This window comes from Halichoerus grypus, chromosome 8 (genome assembly GCF_964656455.1).
Source record: "Halichoerus grypus chromosome 8, mHalGry1.hap1.1, whole genome shotgun sequence".
Taxonomy (NCBI): domain Eukaryota; kingdom Metazoa; phylum Chordata; class Mammalia; order Carnivora; family Phocidae; genus Halichoerus; species Halichoerus grypus.
Window position 1 is genome coordinate 121,159,633 of NC_135719.1, and position 20,501 is coordinate 121,180,133.

Sequence of the window (20,501 nt, forward strand, 5' to 3'; positions counted from 1 at the left end):
GCCCCAAGAATATGTTTTTAAGGACAAAAAGGAAATATGTTGTTTTCATTCAGTTAATCACTCAACAAGATGAACTTCATTTCACAATATTTTATGGGAAGAGCCTGAACCTTCCTCTTTTGCTAAAAAGATTGACAATATTCTTTAATATTTTAGGTTTTTTGAGCACCAAAATTTACTTGAGGTGGTTTGTGAGTAGACAAATGTTGAAGGTAGGTGTATGTGCAAAGAGGAAATAGATGCAGAAATGAAAATATTAATTAGATTCAAGGTTTAAAATTAGGTTTGTAAACCTGGAAATGAAAATGTTTTGCAGTTATGAAACATAGAAGATGGTTATACTCTCTTCAACAAAATTATGTGTCACCAAAAAAAAAACCATAAAAAAATAAATTATGAGCCACCAAATCTTTCAAGAGTATTGTGTTTTGATGAGGCAAATGCAAACAGAAGAACCATAAGGCTTGATAAGCTAGATCATTTAGAGATGCAGTTGAAATCTGGAATCAGTATTTACATGATGAATATGTTCCAAGTTCATGACATTTGATGCGTGGATGTTTTCAGTCATATTTGTTGTTTATTTCATGTATGTTACCTTCAAAACTAGGAAAACATGAAATAAAATTTGGGACTTGTTATATTTAAGTTCTTATTAACATTTCTAACAAAGTTGTTTTCAGCTATCTTTGGTAGCCAGCTTCCAAGATGGCTCCCACTGATCCCTGCCTCCTGGTCTTCACACCCCTGTGTAGTCCCTTCCCACATTATACTGGGGTTGATCTGTGTGACCAATAGAATATGGCAGAAGTGATGGTATGTCACTACTGAGATTAGGTTATAAAAGACTGCAGCTTCCATCTTGGGCTCTCGTTCTGATCACTTGTTCTGGGGGAAGACAGGTATCCTGCTGTGAGGACCATGTGGAGAAGAAAGAACATATCCGGTCAACAGCCAGGGAGGAACTGAAGCTTGCTAACAACAATGAGGGAGAAGTAGGCTTCCCGAGGAGCAGGGAGCCTGATATGGGGCTTGATCCCAGGACCCTGGGATCGTGACCTGAGCCGAAGGCAGATGCTTAACTGACTGAGCCACCCAGGCGCCCCGAGGATGCCAAAACTTTTGATGTGCATGCATAAAGTTCACCTTTGTGGTTAAGCCTCAGTTCCTCACCTGAATAATGAGACTAATAATGCTGTATCATATATTTGAAAGTTGCTAAGAGAGTAGATCTTAAAAGTTCTTATCACAAGAAAAAACTGTAACTATTTAAGGAGGCAGATGTTAACTTATTGTGGTAATCATTTCACATATATACATATATCAAATCATTGTGTTAATACAATGTTATATGCCAATTATATCTCAAAAAAAAGAAAAGAGTCTGGATATCTGGCCCTAAGCCTATTAGTATTTTTGAGCATGAGGGAGCTGAACATGCAGAGGTAGAGGAAAGCCACAACTTAACATTCTGAACTCTACTGCACTGTTCATGGTTCTTTTTTTGGCAACTCCAGGCATCAGAATGATGATAGCTCCTACTGCTAGTTGTCTCCCAGGATTTTATTCTTCTTGGTAACATAAATCCTGATTTTTAGCTGCACACCTGTGGCCACCTCAAATTAAGATGAAATTTTTTCAGTCTTTTTTTGTAGCTAGATGTGGTCATATGGGTAAAATAAAATGTGACTTCTAGGAGATGTCTTTAAAGAGAGAGGCATATGGGGCGCCTGGGTGGCTCAGTCATTAGGCGTCTGCCTTCGGCTCAGGTCATGATCCCAGGGTCCTGGGATTGAGCCCCGCATCGGGCTTCCTGCTCAGCGGGGAGCCTGCTTCTCCCTCTCCCACTCCCCCTGCTTGTGTTCCCTCTCTCGCTGTCTCTCTGTGTCAAATAAATAAAATCTTTAAAAAAAAATAAAAAAAAAAAGAGAGAGGCATGCTCCTTTTTGACCCTTTTCCCTCCTTGCTGACAAGAAAACAGTTGTGATGTCTAGAACTTGGGCAGCCATCTTGGGCTTCGAGGTAGAAGCTGCTTACTAAGAATGACACAGTAGGGATGCCTGAGTGGCTCGGTCGGTTAAGTGTCTGACTCTTGGTTTCAGCTCAGGTCATCTCAGGTTTGTGGGATTGAGCTCCCAGGTTCATGGGATTGAGCCCCCTGTTGGGCCCCACACTCAGCGGGGAGTCTGCTTCTCTCCCTCTCCCTTTGCCCCTCCCCCTGCTTGCATGCTCTCTCTCTCTAAAATAAATAAATAAATCTTAAAAAAAAAAAAAAAAGGATGACAGAGTGATACTAAAAGAAGCCTGGGTTAGAGAGAGCCACCCTTCACTTTGAAGGGAGTTTGTGTACAAAAGAGAGAAATAAGCTTCTAAATTGTTTAAGTCACTCTAATTATTTTTGACATGCATATTTTTTCAGCTTCATTGAGGTAAAATTGACAGATAAAATTGTAAGATAGTTGAAGTGCACAACATTATAATTTGATATATGTATACATTATGAAAGGTTTTTCCCATCGAGTCAATTAACATATCCATCACCTCACATAGTTTCCTTTTTTTTTTTAAACCCAAGATTCTTGGTGTTTCAGGTTTCTGAGTGCAGTAATATATTTGAAAAGAATCCAGGACCTTGGACACTACTCACCTTTTTCTGTTGGTAGCTGTTGTCACAAGTGAAGCAAACATAAATCACAGTATATTTATATTATAGAAGGAGTTTTCTCCAAAGCATCATTCAAGATCTACCTTCTTTATGAGGCCTTCCCTGGTCGTTAGGTCTGTAGTGGATCCCTGCTGAGTCCCCACAACACATTACTTTTAAATATGGTCTCCAAGAATCTGTCTGCTTTGTATCTTAAATTAGATTGTAATCTCTCAGAGGGCAGGGTGTGCACCCAAAGATTCCTCATAATAGTGAGCATTGTGCCGGGCACAGAAGGAGATGAACCAAAGTGCTTCTTAAAATAAAAGGAAAGGTTCTATTTGGAATATGAGACAAGGCAAGACTCCTCGGGATTATATAGAAACACAGATATTCTTGAAACGGGCATTCCGAGCTAATACTAAATATTTGAGGGCTTTAGGCCTCAATATGGGATATAAAGTATTACTTTTCTTCTACTGAAATATCCTCCCTTGCAAATAGAAGTCCCACAGGACAAGGAGTATGGCTAGAACTGGATAGACCAGATGCCAGAATAGCTAGATTTACTTTTGGACCATAAGCCGGGCCTCCAGGGAAAGACGGAACTTGTCAATTTCACTTTTTGTTTGGATCAGAAGATCGAGCCTGGCAGAGAGACGCTGTTTGGGACTAGTAGTTCTCTGGAATTTCTAACCTTCTCTGGGGTTGGGAGGGATCGGGAGAAGAAAATGCATCATTTGAATGATGGCCATGGTTATGACAGGCCCTGCATGCCAACCAGAGGGAAAGAAAATACTTGCTGAGCAAAGTAACTGGAAAGCAGTTGCTCATATTTTAAACTAAGCTACATGGTTGAAATCCAGAAAATGTAGACTTTTGGACCAGTAACCAGTTGGAAATAGGCTTTCTGGCTGGAAAGCAGCATGCGGTGTTATGGATGGAAAGGACGATTGCGATGCCTTTTCCCTGGGTGCGTTGAGCTGCCAGATACTGGGGGCCATCGCAAGCATATTTACTTACTCCAGCAGATTTCTCAATAATTCCGGCAACAGAAAGAAGTTGACCAGCTTGATGATGCGCACGTGGCCAGGTAGTGGAGTCAGGACAGACCTGTCAGGCTGCTGAGCCCGATGATACCATTTCCATCCTGCCGATCCCTGGTGGGTGAACACATGGGGCACACGGAAATTAATATAAGTGCTGCACGAGGCACAGTAGTACTGGACCAGTGTCACAAGTCCAGCTGGGTGAATTCCCAGCATGCCGGATCCTAGGGGCAGTTTCCATGCTCTTCCCTGCAGCTCAGTGAAGCTCCCAAGTCTCAGTTCTTTTGCAGGTCACTGCAGAGATCCCCCACGCAGCACACAGGGAGCATCTAACTCTAAGGCATTTGAGACTGGGCACTGTAGTCATCACACGACAGAGGCGGAATTAGAATCTGAAAAGCTGGCCTTGAATCTGGGACATTTACCAGCCAAATGAGGCAAGGAAGTCACAATCTCATGGAGCATCCATTTACTTACCTGTCAAGTTGGATCTATCGCTCTACTTCTCAGGATCATTCTGAGGATAAAATGAGATGAGGCATTTGCCTTACCCTCTTCTTATGCCAGAGGTGATATTTCTAACTTAACCGTCTCCTTTAATCCTGAGCACTCACGAAGTGGAGACTATTTTTATCCCCATTTTACGGAGGGAAAGACTGGACCCCCGACAAGTAAAGTGACTTGTGCAAGGTTATGCCACTAGGTGGCAGACCCAGGATTTGAACCCATCCTGTCTAGCTGCAGAAAGCAGTCTGACCACTGTGTTACTTCTCGGCAGAGGAAGAGAGGCAGTTCCCTTAGAGATGTCCTTCGTTTTTGTTTGGAGAACCACAAGTACTTTGTTATTGTTCCAGCATCCAGTCTGGGCTGTCTTATCCGAGGGCACCGGGGAGAGTTTAAGTCTATTAAGTAGGGAGCAGTACATTCAGGTTTGCTCTTTAGAAGGATGTAGGGTGGAGGCTGGATGGGGCAGGCAAGGGGTGTGGGCAAAGCTGAATGCAGGAGTTGGGTGGGAAGCATGTTCACACAGTCCAGAAGAGAAGGCATAAGGGAGCAGAGCTAACCTTTGATAGGACCTCGCAGGCACAGACGGGGGGAGGAATTAAGCACTGGTGGTGCTGCTTCCAGTCTGGTTGGAGAAAGAATTCCCTCCTCGTGAAGTGAGTGGTCCGTACCAATGGAAGTAAACACTAAGGGTTGTAGTCCACATAAAAAGAGAAACCATGGTTCTCTCGGGTTGAATGCAATGGATCATCTCGCTCTGGCCCAGGAGCTGGTGTGATGCAGATGTGACCATTCCCAAGATGGCCCTTTGGAGACCATCCTGGGCAGAGCCCTCCAACATCCAGCTGGACCTCTTGTTGTGCTATCATCTCCAAGTGGGTTGGGCACCCAGGAGAGGTCCCCTCTCCCCAATCTGACCCAGCTGTGGGGTCTTTGCACCCACAGACTAGCCCTCCCCATCAATACTTTTCTTCCACTCCCCCAATTGGAGACCAGGTCCCCTCTGACCTCCTCTCCCAGAACTCCTAGGCCACAGAGTGGCTGCCCCTTGGCCCTCCAGTCCAAGGCAGGGAGCCGGGATGCCTGGGTCCCAATCCTGGATCCACTGCAGGGTTCCAGGTGGGCACTACCCCATACCCACAGGGGCCCTTCCCAGCGGGCAGATGCCTAGCACGTGCTTCACCTTATCTCCTCGGCACTTCTCCTGGAGGAAATGCTGTTGGACTTGGGTTGTCACCCCCTGGAAGCTTCTTTGAAAGAAGTGAATGCATCCACTCCCCACTCCCAACGCCAGTCACAGCCTGCCCTTTGCAGGTCACTTTCTCAGTTGTTTTTGGTGTCGATGCGGCGGGAAAGCAGATTTCTTAACTCCTTTGAGCCCTAGTATCCTCTTCAGAAAAATGGGGCTGCAAGTATTTTTCCTGCTTATTTTGCTGGACTTGTTGGGACAACTCGCGGACTTATGTTGAAAATTACACATGCTTAGGGCATGGTCTTTAGCCGGGTGGGCATTCCGGGAGTTAGGGCTGCTGGAGCTCTTCGAGGCTTCCTCAGACAGAAGGGCCGAGAGAAAGTTCCTCTTCCAGTCTCTCCCGGAGCCCACTCAGACTGAGCAAGCGGGTGTCGCTCCTCAGTGGGCTTGACCGCGAGCCGCCCCTCCGTCCGCTCTCCGATTGGCTTTCACCTGCCAGAGGGTCGGCTGCTACGGGCCCCTCGGCCCGTCAATCAGGGCCGCCCGGCTCCGCCCCGCCCCTCCCGGGGGTTTATAACGGGAATTCCCATGGCCCGGGCTCTGGCGTCCAACCTGCTGCCGCCGCGGCCCGGCCGAGCCGAGCGAGCGAGCGCCGTGCGCAGAGCACACGCTCGCGCTCCAGCTCCCCTCCCTGGCGGTTCATGACCGCGCGCTCTGAGCTCAGCCCCGCCACCCCCGCCGCCCCGCCGCCCGCCGCCGCGAGGGCCCCCAGAGGGAAGGAAGGCAGGAAGGCAGGCGCGGCCGTGCGTCCCGCGGAATCCGCGCCCCCCGGCCCGCAGCCGGCTGCCCGGCCCGGCTGGCACCATGCTGCCCGCGCGCTGCGCCCGCCTGCTCACGCCCCACTTGCTGCTCGTGTTGGTGCAGCTGTCCCTAGCTCGCGGCCACCGCACCACGGGCCCCAGGGTAAGTGCGCCCCCGGCCGCGCGCCCACCTGCGGAGGGAGACTGAGGTCGCCTGCCCACATCCCTCGGAGCGGGGGGAGGGGGAAGGGAGGTGTCAGACCTCGGGGCTCCCCCCTACGCCCCCGCATCTACCACCGGGTCCCCGCGGGCTTCTGGGCGAATAACAATTTCTCCCGTTCTACCCCCACCCCCATCCTTTCTTGCAGCGCCGACTCTGCCTCCCGCCTCCCCCCCAGCCCCCACCCCGAACTGTCACTGTTGGGTTTTCTTTCCCCGTCTCTTCTCCCAGGCTATTTTGCTCCGAGCGGGTGCCTCCAGCGTCCGCAAAAGGCTCGCTCTCCGCTCGAGTGGGCTGCCCTGTGGTCTCACACTGCGCCCGGTCCGGGTCCCGGAGCGCTGGGCGTTCTTGGCAGGCGGCGGGGGGTGGGGGGGGGGCAGCTCTGCCTCCAGAGTTTTAGGTTACCCGAGAGCCGCACAAGGACCTTGTGTTGTTGTTGTTTTAAAAAGCGATCGCTGCTCGTAAAACCCACAGCAGATAATTTTAATGCTCTCTCCTGCTGGGCACAGCCCCGGAGGAGCGGTGGAGGTGGGGGGCTGTGGAGAGGAGCTGAGCAGTGTTCAAGAGTCTCTTCCCCCTGACTTCGGGGCTGGGGGGTTGAACTACTTGTTGAACCTTGGTCTGATTGGAGTTTCTGAACGATATGAAACGTGCCAATTGTGTGCACAGGACAGGCTGTCCAGAGCATTGTAAAAATCTCCTGGAACTGAAGGCATTGTGCTCATCTCTGCTCTAGATGATTGCTCTTCCCATCCCAATTGGTCTAAATGAAGGATTCCGCTGCCTTAAAAAATGTGCTGTTAAACCACCTGGTGGCTCATTTGACCAAACTTAATCCAGAGGATCTCTGGCCAAGAATCAGCTTATGTCAGGGCCGTCTCTCGGGATAGCTGCTTGCCTCAACTGGCAGCCTGAGAGTCCGTGTGCTGCAGCTGGAATCTTTGTGAAAACAAGGTTGGCTCCTTAAGCCCCGGGGGCTTTCCTGGATATCTCTGGGCCTACCCCCCTTACCACCTGTTCAGACTGCAGGTTCTTTATTCGCAGCTCTTGCTATATGAGAATCCTCTTTATAGCTGTCGTGTGTGGAGGAAAAGCCTTGCAAAGGTTGGCCAGCCTTCATGACTGCCCAGATGCTGGCTGCTGACGTGGGAGCCCAGCTATCACTGTGAGATCAGATTTGCAGCCAGTTAGGAAAGAAAAGTGTTTGTCCCCGTGTTGTGCCGGCCCTCGCTTTTATGACCAGATGTGCCACAGCAGCAGTTAAGGTGCTGCAGATTAGATCCAGGGCGTGTCGTAAATCCTCGACAGCAGGCGTTCCCGAAGCTGGGGCAAGTGTGGGCTCCGGGAGGGACTTTTATGGATGCAGATGAGGATGCCTTTTAAATGAAGCTGCTTGGTTTGATATTAGGACTCGCAGCTCTTAAACTCCGAGGTCAGGAGAGCCACAGCGTTCCCTCCAATAATTAGGAACAGTCAAGACAGAGACGCAGACCAGAGCACCCCGACTGAAATCTGGATACCCGCCCACACGAGAGGCCCGGAGACAAATGGTGGGGGGCTCGTTTGCTGCTGGGCATGTCTAGCATCTCAAGCCATATGGCTTTCCTTCTCTGCCTCCTGAAATTGGAGGAAGCAACTTTTAGGGGAAAGCTAGGGGCTTCAGGGAAAAATAGGGACATTGGTTAGGTTTCCCTCCAGCTTATTTGGTTTAATCATTTGATAGACGTGATGAAATAAAACAGGAACTGTAAATAGGCTTGTGTGGATCCCAGCTGCATTCTCTCTCTCTCTTTCTTACTCACACACACACACGTGTTTAAAAAGTACCCAGGGAAAGCTGTTGTCTTGAGCGTGTGGTTACTTGGGTGCATTTATAGATGACAAGAAGAGCTGCCTTTCAGGAACCCAGGGGCTGGGCAATTTCCACGATCGCTTATGCTTCGAAGAACAAGGAGGGGGGTCTTTTTAGTGCCATTTTGCAAGTGAGACTCAGGGAAGCTAGCTGGCTTGCTTGAAACACTCATGGTGCCTATGTAGCTGTGGGAGTCAAATCCCAGTTTATATGGATTTACAGGTGGTGTGCTCTCCGTGCTCCCAAGCTGCTGCAGGGAGTGCTCATCCCACCGGCGGTGCCGTTCCTCGATGAGACAATACCAATCCCGGATGCATCAGGGGAGGCTGTAAGAAAGCGTTGATACTACTTTTTGGTGTCTGAATCGCTAAAGGGTGATGTCTTTGAGTTTCAGCCTATCCCCAAAGACTCCAGCGCTCCTCTGTGGCTTCTTGGTGGCCTGAGGTGTGTGGCTCTGGTTGCCAGTGGCAGTGGCAGTGTCAGAGGAGGAGCAGAAACATCTGGCTTGTCGCAAGATTCCCTTGGGCACCCCTGGGTCTCTTCTGTTAATCTTCTGAGTGACAGAGGCTTAAGGATTGGCATCTTTTCCAGCTGACTTTCTAGGAAACCGAGAGCATGCCCTTTTGGTTTAACTTTATCTGGCTCACTAATTGAGCTCCCCCGAGGCCTAGACCCCAATCCTCGCTCCCTTATTTGCTTCCTGCCTTCATAAAATTCCTGACATCTGTTTGACTCTGGAAACCAACAGCTATCAAGTATCAGATTGGAGGCTATTATGTAGGAAGCACCTGATTTTTTGGTCTCCGAGTTCTGAGCAGCCACTTGGCTACCTGGGACGCGGTCAGGATCCTTTTAATTATCGAGGAGGCAGCCATTTCTTTAATCCTGTACAATTTACTGAAAATGTTTCAGGGGAGGATGGGGTGGGGGAGGGGCTCTCCCAGGCTGATGGAGTCTGGCTGATGGTCAGGCCAAGTCAACTGCCTGTCTTTGTCTAATCCTCTGTCTGCCGTGGAAGCCCAGGAGCTGGGTGATGGCGGGAACGGGGCCCATCTTCTTTACTGGTGCATCCCCAGAGCTCAGCACAGGGCCAGGTGCCTGGTGGGGATGGACTTTGTTGTTGTTTGCAGAAAAAAATAAATTAATGCAGACAATGCACGTTTAACAGCATTCCGCGGGTTCCACTTTCTTAGTGCTTTAGCACGACTGGAGGCCGGAAATAGATTTAAGAAGTTTGAAAATAGGAGAAAATGGGAAGGTCAAGAAGTCTGAGTAAGGAATTTGGTTTCTTGTTTTATGTCTATTCTTTATTGGTTCTTTCTCCTCTCGCTGGCGTGCTTTGCCCTTCAAAACCCAGCTCCTGCACCACTCCCGAGGAACTTTCCTGCAAAACACGCTTTTGGGGAGAATTGGTCACTCTCACCTTTGACCAACTCCTGTATCTGGTTTACTTACCTTCTAACTTTTGCTGATCTTTCTATAATGAGCATCTCGAGATCAGGCCAGCATCTCCACCTTCTCAGCACTAACTTGCCCCCTTGGACATCACGCACAGCCCTGTCTTGTGAAATGAACAATCTCACACACCCGTGAGGGCAGAATAGAGGTCTTATTTGTCAGTGTGCTGGGTCACACTGCAAAGCGTTCTGTAACTGTTTACTGAAACGGATCAGACTCTGCAGTGAGGTCCAAGCTAGACCCCTTGCTCCCATTTAAACCTGAAATTGGTTACTTCACAAATAATGTCCCCCCCCCATTTATAGGCTTTTGTTCTTTGTTTAAAAATTAGTATGTGTGGTGGTTGTAGGAGGTTTGGGGGAGGAGAGACAGAGCAAACAAACTGGGATGGGGAACAGGTGTGAGACAGCTTCTAGACAGTACCCTTCCTTTTTTGACTAGTCTGCCTCAGTGTCTGGACTGGGGTGGGTCCTTGAGTCTGTGTAGACACCCTTCTTATTACCTGTGTGCCGGGTAATAACAAGACCCTTCTTTTCCACCTGGGGGATTTATCTGAAATGCCACTCAGGTGTTAGGCAAAAAACTTGGTTTAAACATTTTGATAGAAGTGACATGTGAAATTTAAAGGCACAAAATTGAGAAGGACAGGAAGATGAAATAATCATCTTAGAAACTGTAGGAAATGCTATCAAATGGAAAACACTTTGATATTTTCTCATTATCTCCCAAAGTTGAAATTCACACTCTTATGGCCCAGCAATTCCAGTCCTAAGTACATATGCCCAAGAGAAACTCATGTCCAGAAGGAGACCGATGCAACCATGTTTGTAATACTCTAAGCCTGGAAAAAGCCCAAAGGCCCACTAGTTGGAGGGCAGATTAGTTGATGTATTCATATAGTAGAGGATTATACACAGGCAAAACAAATGAGCAACAGTGACATGCAAATATATGGATGAATCTTGGTAATATGATATTAAGTAAAAGAAATACACCAAAAGATGGAGCATGTCATCTTATAAACTTAAAAAGAGCTAAAATTAAAGAAAATATCTTCTAGGAATACATATAGCTACAATAATGCTCTATGAAAAGAAAAGCAAGGTAATGCTGGACACAGGATTTAGGGTGAAGTTATGGGGGAGCAGACGGGTGGAACCACATGGTGGGGTAAACCATATGGTTAGTGTAAGTTAGTGTCAATACTTTACCTTTTGTGGGAGGGAAGGATGGGTTTGAAGGTATTTGTCCATTAGTAAAGATTAGTGGTTGATTAAATGAAAAATGAAAGTGGGCCCTGCATAGACCAATGTTGAGTGTCATGAACCAAAGTTTATGATTAATTCAATTCTTGGCACCACATGGTCAGACAAACAAAAGTTCCTAGAGCAGGGACTCCTGTCTTGCCTCCTTCTGCTCCCCGTCTTCTAGATGTGCATGTGGCCCTACCTAAAATACCACGTTGGGGAGTGATTATTGGCTTTTGTTTCAATTCTTGGCCGGCTAGTCACAGGGCAGGCCCAGGCCCTGGCATTAAATATCTACATCAGCTGGCCAAAGGGCTCATTTGTAAGGCTGAGTCGGCAGTGAGCAGTCTTCCCTCTCCCTTGATCAGGGGGATCAACCCTGTACATCTGAGTCCCCAGCCCTGCAGAGTAGAAAAGTTCATTAGCTGATGCTTGGGTCAGAAGCCTTACTTGCCAGTTCAGGGGGTGGGGGAGGGGGAAGGGAAGGGAGTGTTTCTGGTTTGATGCCTGTCTTCATTCTGGCCTCCTCCCTCACCCCCCTGGCAGGGCCTGGGGGAAGGGAGCATGGCCTTCCTTAGCAGGTACAGGGCACCCTTTCTCTCCCGACCACATAGAGACCTATTGTTTAAGCAGCCAAGTTCCTGGCATTGCTGGCGGTTTGGGGGGCGGGGGGCGATGTCCATGAGGAGGCCCCCTCCTTCCTCGTTTGTCACTGCAGAGCTGTTTGGGAGAGGACAAGGGTTGAGTTGCGGATGAGAAATCGATCGGAGCTGTTTGCGAGGTCTGCCAAACAGGGTTAGCATTGTACATATGTGCTCTGCACGCATCTAGAGTCACCGAGGGGATAAGAGAATTGGATCTCCAAGAACATTCCCAACAACCCCATAAAGACCCCAAAGCAACATGGGTCATTATAGCAATTAATTGGATTTCCCTTTGCATCTGACATCATTCTAAACTCAAATGCTAGATCACAAAATAATCTTAACTTTGGCAGAAATCTAAGCTTGTTAGGTGTGGAGCCCTGTGTACTTCCCAGACATTGATTTCAGCCTCCTTTTTTTGGAGCCAGGGTGGGGCAGCCTCTGCCGAGCGGGGAAGGGCTGCTCAGGAAAGCTCGAGCTTCAGGACAGGCCTCTCCCCCCACCCCCCACCCGGGGAGGACAGTACTGACTGAGGTTCCAGGAGACAATGCGGCGGATGCTTTGAAACCTGACAAATACTCTGCAAATGTGAGGCTCTGCCCTTCCTCTTTAAAAGCCATTTCACAGGGCAGCATGGATCTATCTGACTCAGATAAGGGCTGAATGTTCTTCTTCTTCTTTTTTTTCTTTAAAGTATTGACAGTGGGGAAAAACTGTATCCACTTCCCAGAATAGTTCATTTTTAGGACTAGATAAGCGTCTCTAGGACAGTGCTGGGAGTTTTAAGTATTTTTGGTGGAGTTTATTGTGTATGTGTTCTTGGAGAACTCTGCAAGCTGGGGAAAGGACATAAAAGTAGATCGTAAGTACGAGGGTGAAGTTGTGAGAGCCGACAGACTGCCCCTTGCTCCCTCGGGTGCACAGAGCCACTGACCAGCTTGAACACAATGACTTCCCTTTGTCTGCAGCTTTGTCCGCTGGACCTTTTTGCGGGGATGGTAATGTTCTATATCGGCACCGTCCAATATTAGACACACGTGGCTGTCGAAGATTTAAACGTGGTTAGCACAACTGAGGAACTGAATTTTCAATTTATTTGATTTCAATTAATTTAAAAGTTAATATTAATAGCCACATATGGCTAGTGGCTATCATGCTGAAGAGCATGGGTCTCTAGCCGTTGCGCCCTGCCCTGCCTCCTGCCCGATACCACCACACGCCCCAGATTGTGGCCGTACGGAACCACATCGCATTTCCTAACCTCTCTTTGCCTTCCCGTCTCTGTCTGTCAGAATTCTGCCCATCATTTGAATGGCTCCACACAGTCCTCCCAGGCTGGCCCCAAGCAGAGTTCTCTCTGCACCTCCTTTCTGGAGGCTGTAGGGGAGAATCCATTTTATTGCCTTTTCCAGCTTCTAGAAACTGCCTGTATTCCCTGGTTGGTAGTCCCGTTCCACCTTCAAATCCAGCAATAGCTGGTTAAGGATTTTTCATGCTGCCATCTCTCTGGTTCCGACTCTCCTGCTTTCCTCCTCCTCCCCCCACTTAAGGACTCTTGTGATTGATTACATTGGGCCCTCTGGAGAGTCCAGATGTTCTCCTTATCTTATGGTTAGCTGATTAGCAATCCTGACTCCTCCTTGCCATGTAACATAGCATTATTAGGATTAGGATATGGGCATCTTTGGGGGGGGGGTGCGGTGTTCTGCTTACCACATTCATTAAGGGTCGAATGTAGTGCCTGGCTCATAGAAGGTGATTGATAAACGGGGCCATTATAATGACCTACATCTCTTATTTTCTTTCCTTTCAGAGTGGGACTCTCTTAATGGTGGAGTTATTTAATTTTCTTTATAGACTCTATCCTGCCCAAGAACAGGTGCTTTGTAAATGTTCATTGAACAATAGAATTTTCGATAAATGTAGATTCTTTCCTTATAAAGATATATTGAACAGTAAAAAAAAAAAAGTAAACTGCAAATCAGAATATATGAACCTGTTTGAGCAAAACAAAAAAAGTTGGTTTATGTATAGAAAAATTGGGTGGATTATAAGTCATGTGGTTAATGGTTCATTATCATGGGGATATTCCACTTCCATGAGATGTATTTTAGTATTTATTAAACTAATTTTGTTTACGATGAGCTTTTCTAATCTTAGAGGACAATAATAAAGATTAAAACATGAGTGATTTAAAAAAAAAAAAAAAAAAAAAAAAATCCCATGGGGCGCCTGGGTGGCTCAGTTGGTTAAGCGACTGCCTTCGGCTCAGGTCATGATCCTGGAGTCCCTGGATCGAGTCCCGCATCGGGCTCCCTGCTCGGCAGGGAGTCTGCTTCTCCCTCTGACCCTCCCCCCTCTCATGTGCTTGCTCTCTCTCATTCTCTCTCTCTCAAATAAATAAATTAAAAAAAAAAAAAAAAAAAAAAAAAAAAAAAAAAAAAATAAAAAAAAAAAAAATCCCAAACCTGTCTCAATCCAGCCTGAATACCCTTGGATTCAGTCTACATCTGACAGTCAGCCTGTGCTCATGTTAGGCTGATTTTTAGGTTTAGTCACTATTAGCACCAGGCCTCCTACTCATTTTCAGCATGCTTTGAACTCAATTTGCGTAAACTTTTTTTTTTAAGATTTTATTTATTTATTTGACAGAGAGAGAGAGCACAAGCAGGGGGAGCGGCAGGCACAGGGAGAGGGAGAAGCAGACTCCCCATGGAGCAGGGAGCCTGATGCAGGGACCCTGGGATCATGACCGGAGCAGAAGGCAGCCGCTCAACCGACTGAGCCATGCAGGTGCCCCGAACTCAGTTTGCTTTAAAGGAGAATTTCCAATTAACCTTAGCAGGACATAAGTGTAAAAATGTACTTATTGCTGCTGGTGGGAATATAAATTAGCATGATCACTTTGTAGAATTGACCTTTTACTTTCACTCTGGTATATGCCCTAGAGAAACATGCTTAAATATGTGCCAAGACACATGTTTAAGGATGTTCATAGCAGCATTGTTTGGTAGCAATAACAACATTGGAAACCAGCTAAAAGCCCATCAGCAGGAGACTAGAAATATGAATTATGGTATATACAAAAAGTGGAATACTACACAGCACCAAAAATAGCTAATCTAAAGCTATGACCATTATTATGGATCAATTTCATAGTCAAAATGTTGAATGAAAAAAGGCAAAACATACAAGAATACATACATTATGCTATTTATATAAAGGTTGAAAGCATGCAAAAGCAATAGATTGTTTAGGAGTGCATACATATGTAAAGAATGCATGAGAAAATTAAGGGCAATAACTCGGAAGCTCAGGTTAGTGGTTACTTAAGTGTGAGGGCAGGAGGGTGAGTGACACACTGGAGGGGACATGGAAGGCTTGCATTGAATCAGTAATGTTTTATGTTTTTAAAGCTGGAGGTGAGTACATGCATTTTTAAATTCCATTTTGTATGCATTACATAATAGGTCATAAAGTTTTCCAGAAAAGGTAAAAATGCATTTGGATACATCACAACAAAGTTTTAAGAGCAAGCAATAAAAGTGATGCTTCTTTGAGGGGTCCTCTGCTCCGTGCTGCTGATCACACTTTTCCTTTCCCCAGAAGAACATGTTCAGGGACATTCAGCCAAACATACGGTCCCCCTTGCCTCCTTGCATTGCTGGCCACCTCCCTCCTGCCCTCCTGAGGCCCTGAGGCCACGCCTCCCCTCCAGCCCAGGCCCAGGTGCTCCCAGGTCTGCCTGACAGTGCTGGTGTTCCTCTCTGCCCTCCTGAGCCTCTGCTCTTCTCACTGTACTTACTCTTGCTGCATGATTGGGAATGAGCTTGATCATTTTCTCAAATTTACTGATCATTATTGATAAATTTATTTGATCAATTTATTGATCATTATTTATAAATCATTACTGATTTATTTGCCATAGTTGGCAAATAAAAAGACTAATATAGGATTGCCTAAATTGTAAATTACATACATTTGAAGGATGTAATTGAATAATATAATGTAAAAGAATATAAATTACAGAAATTTGAATTCAGATAAATAACAATGTCTTAGTGTAAGTATGGCCTAAATAAAAACTTATTTGTTGTTTATCTAAAATTATTTGTTATTCATCTGAAATTCAAATTTAACTGGGTATCTTGTATTATATCTGGCAATCCTACATTAGCTCTTTTTCTTTTAGGAATCATCTGTTCAGGTTTTTTGCTAATTTTTAAAACAAGTGTGGCAATTTTTTTTCTCTGCCTCACTGGCTGACTTGGAAGAGTTTTTGTTTGTTTGTTTGTTTTAATACTAAGGATATTAATCTGTTTTTCTGTCATGTCTGGCAGATGCCTTTCATTATAAAAAGACAATGGTTTCAATCTACTAAATTTTATATCTGTATGTAGTTAATATGTCATTATGGTTTCTATCTTCGGTATCAGGGTGAGAAAGGTCTCCTTCCCCTGCTAAGATTGTAGAAATTAAGGTGAATAAGTTTCTAAAGTTTTACAAGCAGCAGAAGAAACATCACATTTAATATTAAATGGACATCCATTAATGTTTGATAGGAGTTTATATAGTATTTTCTGTAAACAAGATCCAAATAAGGTCCACATATTGGTTAATATGTATCTTAAATCTCTGAATCTCTGAGTTTCCCCTCCACTTCCTTTTTACTTTGTAATTTATTTTTGAATAAACAGGTTGTTCTTGGGTTTTCTGCACTAGATGTTATTGACTACATTCCCATAGCATTGTGTACCATATTCCTCTATCCTTCATATTTCTTGTAAAATGAGAGGTGGATCTAGAGCCTTGATCAGATACAGATTTCATATATTTTATATATATATATATATATATATATATATATATATATATTTAAAGATTCCATTTATTTATTTGACAGAGAGAGAGAGAGAGAGAGCACAAGCAGGGGCAATGGCTGGCAGAGGGAGAGGGAGAAGCAGGGTCCCTGCTGAGCAGAGAGCCCAGCGTGGGATTTGATCCCAGGACCCCGAGATCATGACCTGAACTGAAGGCAGTCGCTTAATCGACTGAGCCTAGATTTGATATTTTTTTGGCAAGTATATTTCGTGGGAGTTGGTCTGCACCAGGAGGCACATAACATCTGTGATATTAGCATCATTTGGGGATCCATTAATTTATTAGGAGTTGTCAATGATTTTTTTTTAAAGAATTTATTTGAGAGAGAGAGAGCACACATGAGAGAGCACGAGTGAGGGGAGGGGCAGAGGAAAATGGAGAAGCTGACTCCCCACTGAGCCGGGAGCCCATCATGGGGCTTGATCCCAGGACCCCAAGATCATGGCCTGAGCCAAAGGCAGACACTTAACTGGCTGAGCCACCCAGGCGCCCCTGTCAATGATTTTTAAACAACTGACAGGTTATACAGAAAAGGGCTTCTACGTTTTGTGTGGCATTGCCATCTTTCTTGTCTCTGGTGTTGCCTACAGAGAAACGGGGCTTAGTTGCCAATGTTCTCGTCTCAGCAATGGCCTCCTGATGGGGAGGCTGTGTGTGACTGCAGAGCTCCGAGAGGGATACCTGCCCTGAGTTCTTGGTGGGTGGCCTAGGAAGGAGAATCTCCTTGATTTCTAGTGGAAGCAGTAAGAGCATGAGCTGGTTTTACTCTCTAGTGCTAATCAAAAGGCCTTTAAAGTATAATTGTCGATCAGCTTTGAGTATGATCTTTGGTAGGTACACATCCATTGGGAATTTATATCATAAGAACGGAGACCACATTTTGAACTGGCTTACCCAATGAAGGTACAAGGAGGGCTTCAGGATTGGTTGGATTCAGCATCTTATTAATGCCATCAAAACATTGCCCTCTGCCATTTGTATTGTCTTTATGTTTCTCCCTTCTGCCTTTTGTGTTATACGTTTAATTTCAAGCCTAGCTTTTCATGGTGGCAGGATTCCTGCAATGATTCCATACTTCTCATCCCAACATCTTACTTTCTAGAATACAGAAGAGAGAAGTGACTTGAAGTAGCCCCTTTCAGAGGAGGGACAACCTTCATTCCTACTTGATGTCAGAAAACTTTGGCTTTTAGCTCATTGATCTAAACTGGATTAAATGCCCATTCTTTGAACCAATCCCTTTGGCCAGGAGAGTGCCGTGCTGTGAGTGACTTAGGCCTGGATTCCTTAAGGCAGTCACTGTGGCAGGGTAGGAGACAGGGTACCTATTTTTGGAGCTGGGGGTCAGGTGGTTCCTCCCTGACCGCATGGCTGCACAAGGTGGGGGAGTGAAAGGGATATGAGGGCAACAAGCACAGTGTCCATTTTGGGATTTGGAGCATTATTTTACCAGCAGAATGGTGAGGTGGGCTGTGTGGTAAGAAGTGTGCTGGACACTGATGGTCACAGCGCAGCAAAGCGGGAGCTCTCCTGTTACTGTGTGATCAGTTCCTTCCTCTATTAAAGGGAGATCAAATCACCTCCAAGGTTACTATCAGCACAGATGTTCTGAGATTAAGAGATGATAGGAAAAAGGGAACATAGGAAAAATTTGGATACTTTCTGGGTAGAATAAATAGGCCGAATGAGAATGATTCCAGAAGGCCCCCCAAATGAGATAAGCATGGTGGCTTCATCCCACAGTGGGAAGAAGTCTCAGGGACCCCTTCCTTTTATGCATGAGGTAAGACCTGTCCCCAGTCCACCCAGCCAGAACCCAGATCCCTGCCTCCTTACTCTGTTTGTGACTTTCGCATTTATTTATTTATTTATTTTTTATTTTTTAAAGATTTTATTTATTTATTTGAGAGAGAGAGAACGAGAGAGAGGGGGGAGGGTCAGAGGGAGAAACAGACTCCCTGCCGAGCAGGGAGCCCGATGCGGGACTCGATCCAGGGACTCCAGAATCATGACCTGAGCCGAAGGCAGTCGCTTAACCAACTGAGCCACCCAGGCGCCCTGACTTTCGCATTTAAAGATGCCCTGGAGAACTTTGGGGATGTGGCAGAGGTCCTGTCAAGGGGAGGGACAAGCTTGAATTCTAGTAGAGGATTGTATTTCTGAGTTGCTTTTGGCCAATTCACCAATTTCCATGTGGCCCCAAACTCAGGACATGGTAGTATCTTGACCGTCCTTATCACCTGACTATTGGTGTTCTTATACCTTCTGTTTCATAGGGTTCTGGTTTCTCAGTCCCTAAAAGAGATGAATTCCTGGTTGAGACTCTTAATGCTTGTTCATAGCAATGCAATCAGCGCAGACGTACACAGAGTTAAGTGGCGAAGGTCTGGAGCTCAGGGGGCATGCTTTATGGTTGGTACAATATTTTCCTGGGAGGCCTTTTTGAGAATCGATACCCAATTTGAGGGTTGAAGTGGAAACCCTTTGTATTTGTTGAAGAGGGTTTGAAAGTGTCCGGGACACTTGGATGGACACTTTCTCCCTGCCTCCCTGGCAGTGATTTCAGAAAACCTGAGGGCAGATCCAGGCCCGCACTGGCCCAGGTGTTCTGAAGGCAGGGGCTGAATAGAGGACTGGATGCATCATTTCTCTCTGTCTTGACTTCCCCTTGGCTTTGAGGATCACGTACCCTCTCATGGTGGTGTGTTGTTCTACCTTCTCCCCATCCAGGGAGAGGCCTAGGACAAAGATAGCACCCACAGCCTAGGCTCCAACTATTGCTGATTCCCGGTTTCTAGCTTTTCTTTCCTGAAAGCTACAGCTACCTTGAGAATGAAATGCATCTCCCATATCATTGCTAGGTGGTGAGAGAGGTCTGAGCCATAACCGTCTGATGAACTGTTTGCTTCCTTGCCCATCCAGAAGGCAGCGTGGCATAGTGCTTTGGGGCCAAAGAGCCCTGCATTGAGTCCTAGCTCTAGTGCTTTCTCACTAGGTGTTCTTGGGCAGATTAACGAAGCTCTGTGTTTCACCCCCTCATCTGTAAATGGAAGATTTTATCTACCTTATTGGGTCATTGTGGACCTTAAATGAAATAATGGCAGGATGCTCAGTAAATGTTAACCATTCATACAAATAATGGATGTAACAGGAAAATGTGAGAGATTCCCAGAAGAACCCAAAGTTGTTTTGCTTCCCTTAGCTTTCCTCCTTAGAATTAAAGCTATAGAGTCCATCAATATGTGGAAGATTTCTAATCTGTGGTTCTGTTACCTTTTGTTTAAAATGAAAACTAGTTCCTGTGTGTGTGTGTGTGTGTGTGTGTGTGTGTGTGTGTATGTGAGAGAGAGAGATAAACCACGTTCCTCCCCTTTCCCAACCAGATCCAGGTTAATGGAGGAAAGATGTTCTCTTAAATGGAGGAAAGATGTTCTTTGGTGTGATCTTTCTCCGTTTGCTGTGTGACCATGTCTTCTCCTCCAGGCAATACTCTGCTTCCTGAAATCTTCCTTCATTTTCTCTTTCCCAAGATGGGAGGTTGTTTTCCTGAGTTTAGCATCCGAAGGAAGCTTGAGTGAGCCTGCTTACCTTCCCTTTTTTCTCTAAGACTGTGGGAAACAGGAGGCAACCAGAGGGCAATGTGCCTCCATGCCCATGTGCCTCCTCATAACTTCTGGGCTCAGGGGTCAGGCTGGTGGCTGCCCAGTATGTTCCCAGATCAGGTCCCCAATCTGCTGCCCCCAGGAGCTGGAAGGAGCAGTGCCTGATTCTCTGGTGCTCTTTACCCTCTAACCCGGTGCCAGCCTTCCTTTGGCCTGGGTTGGAAAGCCTATCCCAGCAGGTCCTGTGGGTGGGCCCAAACCCGATCCTCCAGGCTGCTTTTAGAACCACATTTCAGAAGGGAAAACTCCTGGCTGTTAGGATGGTTTCCTGGAGGGATAGATCAAGATAAGGTGACTTAGGCATCTATATCCACGTTTTCTCCTTCTAAATAGTTTACATTGGTATAT

The 20,501-nt window shown here is 46.2% G+C and overlaps 1 protein-coding gene across 5 annotated transcripts in view; it reads left to right on the plus strand.

The window, feature by feature from the left end:
• The first annotated feature begins 5,989 nt into the window (after window positions 1-5,989).
• Window positions 5,990-20,501, plus strand: part of SMOC1 (SPARC related modular calcium binding 1) — a 152,423-nt gene continuing 137,911 nt past the window's right edge. For 2 of the 5 annotated variants that reach the window (XM_078053848.1, XM_078053849.1), the window contains exon 1: window positions 5,990-6,352. In XM_078053848.1, the coding sequence (XP_077909974.1) occupies window positions 6,254-6,352 (99 nt within the window). In that variant the 5' untranslated portion in view covers window positions 5,990-6,253. The remainder of the gene's footprint in view (window positions 6,353-20,501) is intronic. The other 3 variants (XM_078053850.1, XM_036107245.2, XM_036107248.2) reach the window with 2 other exon arrangements.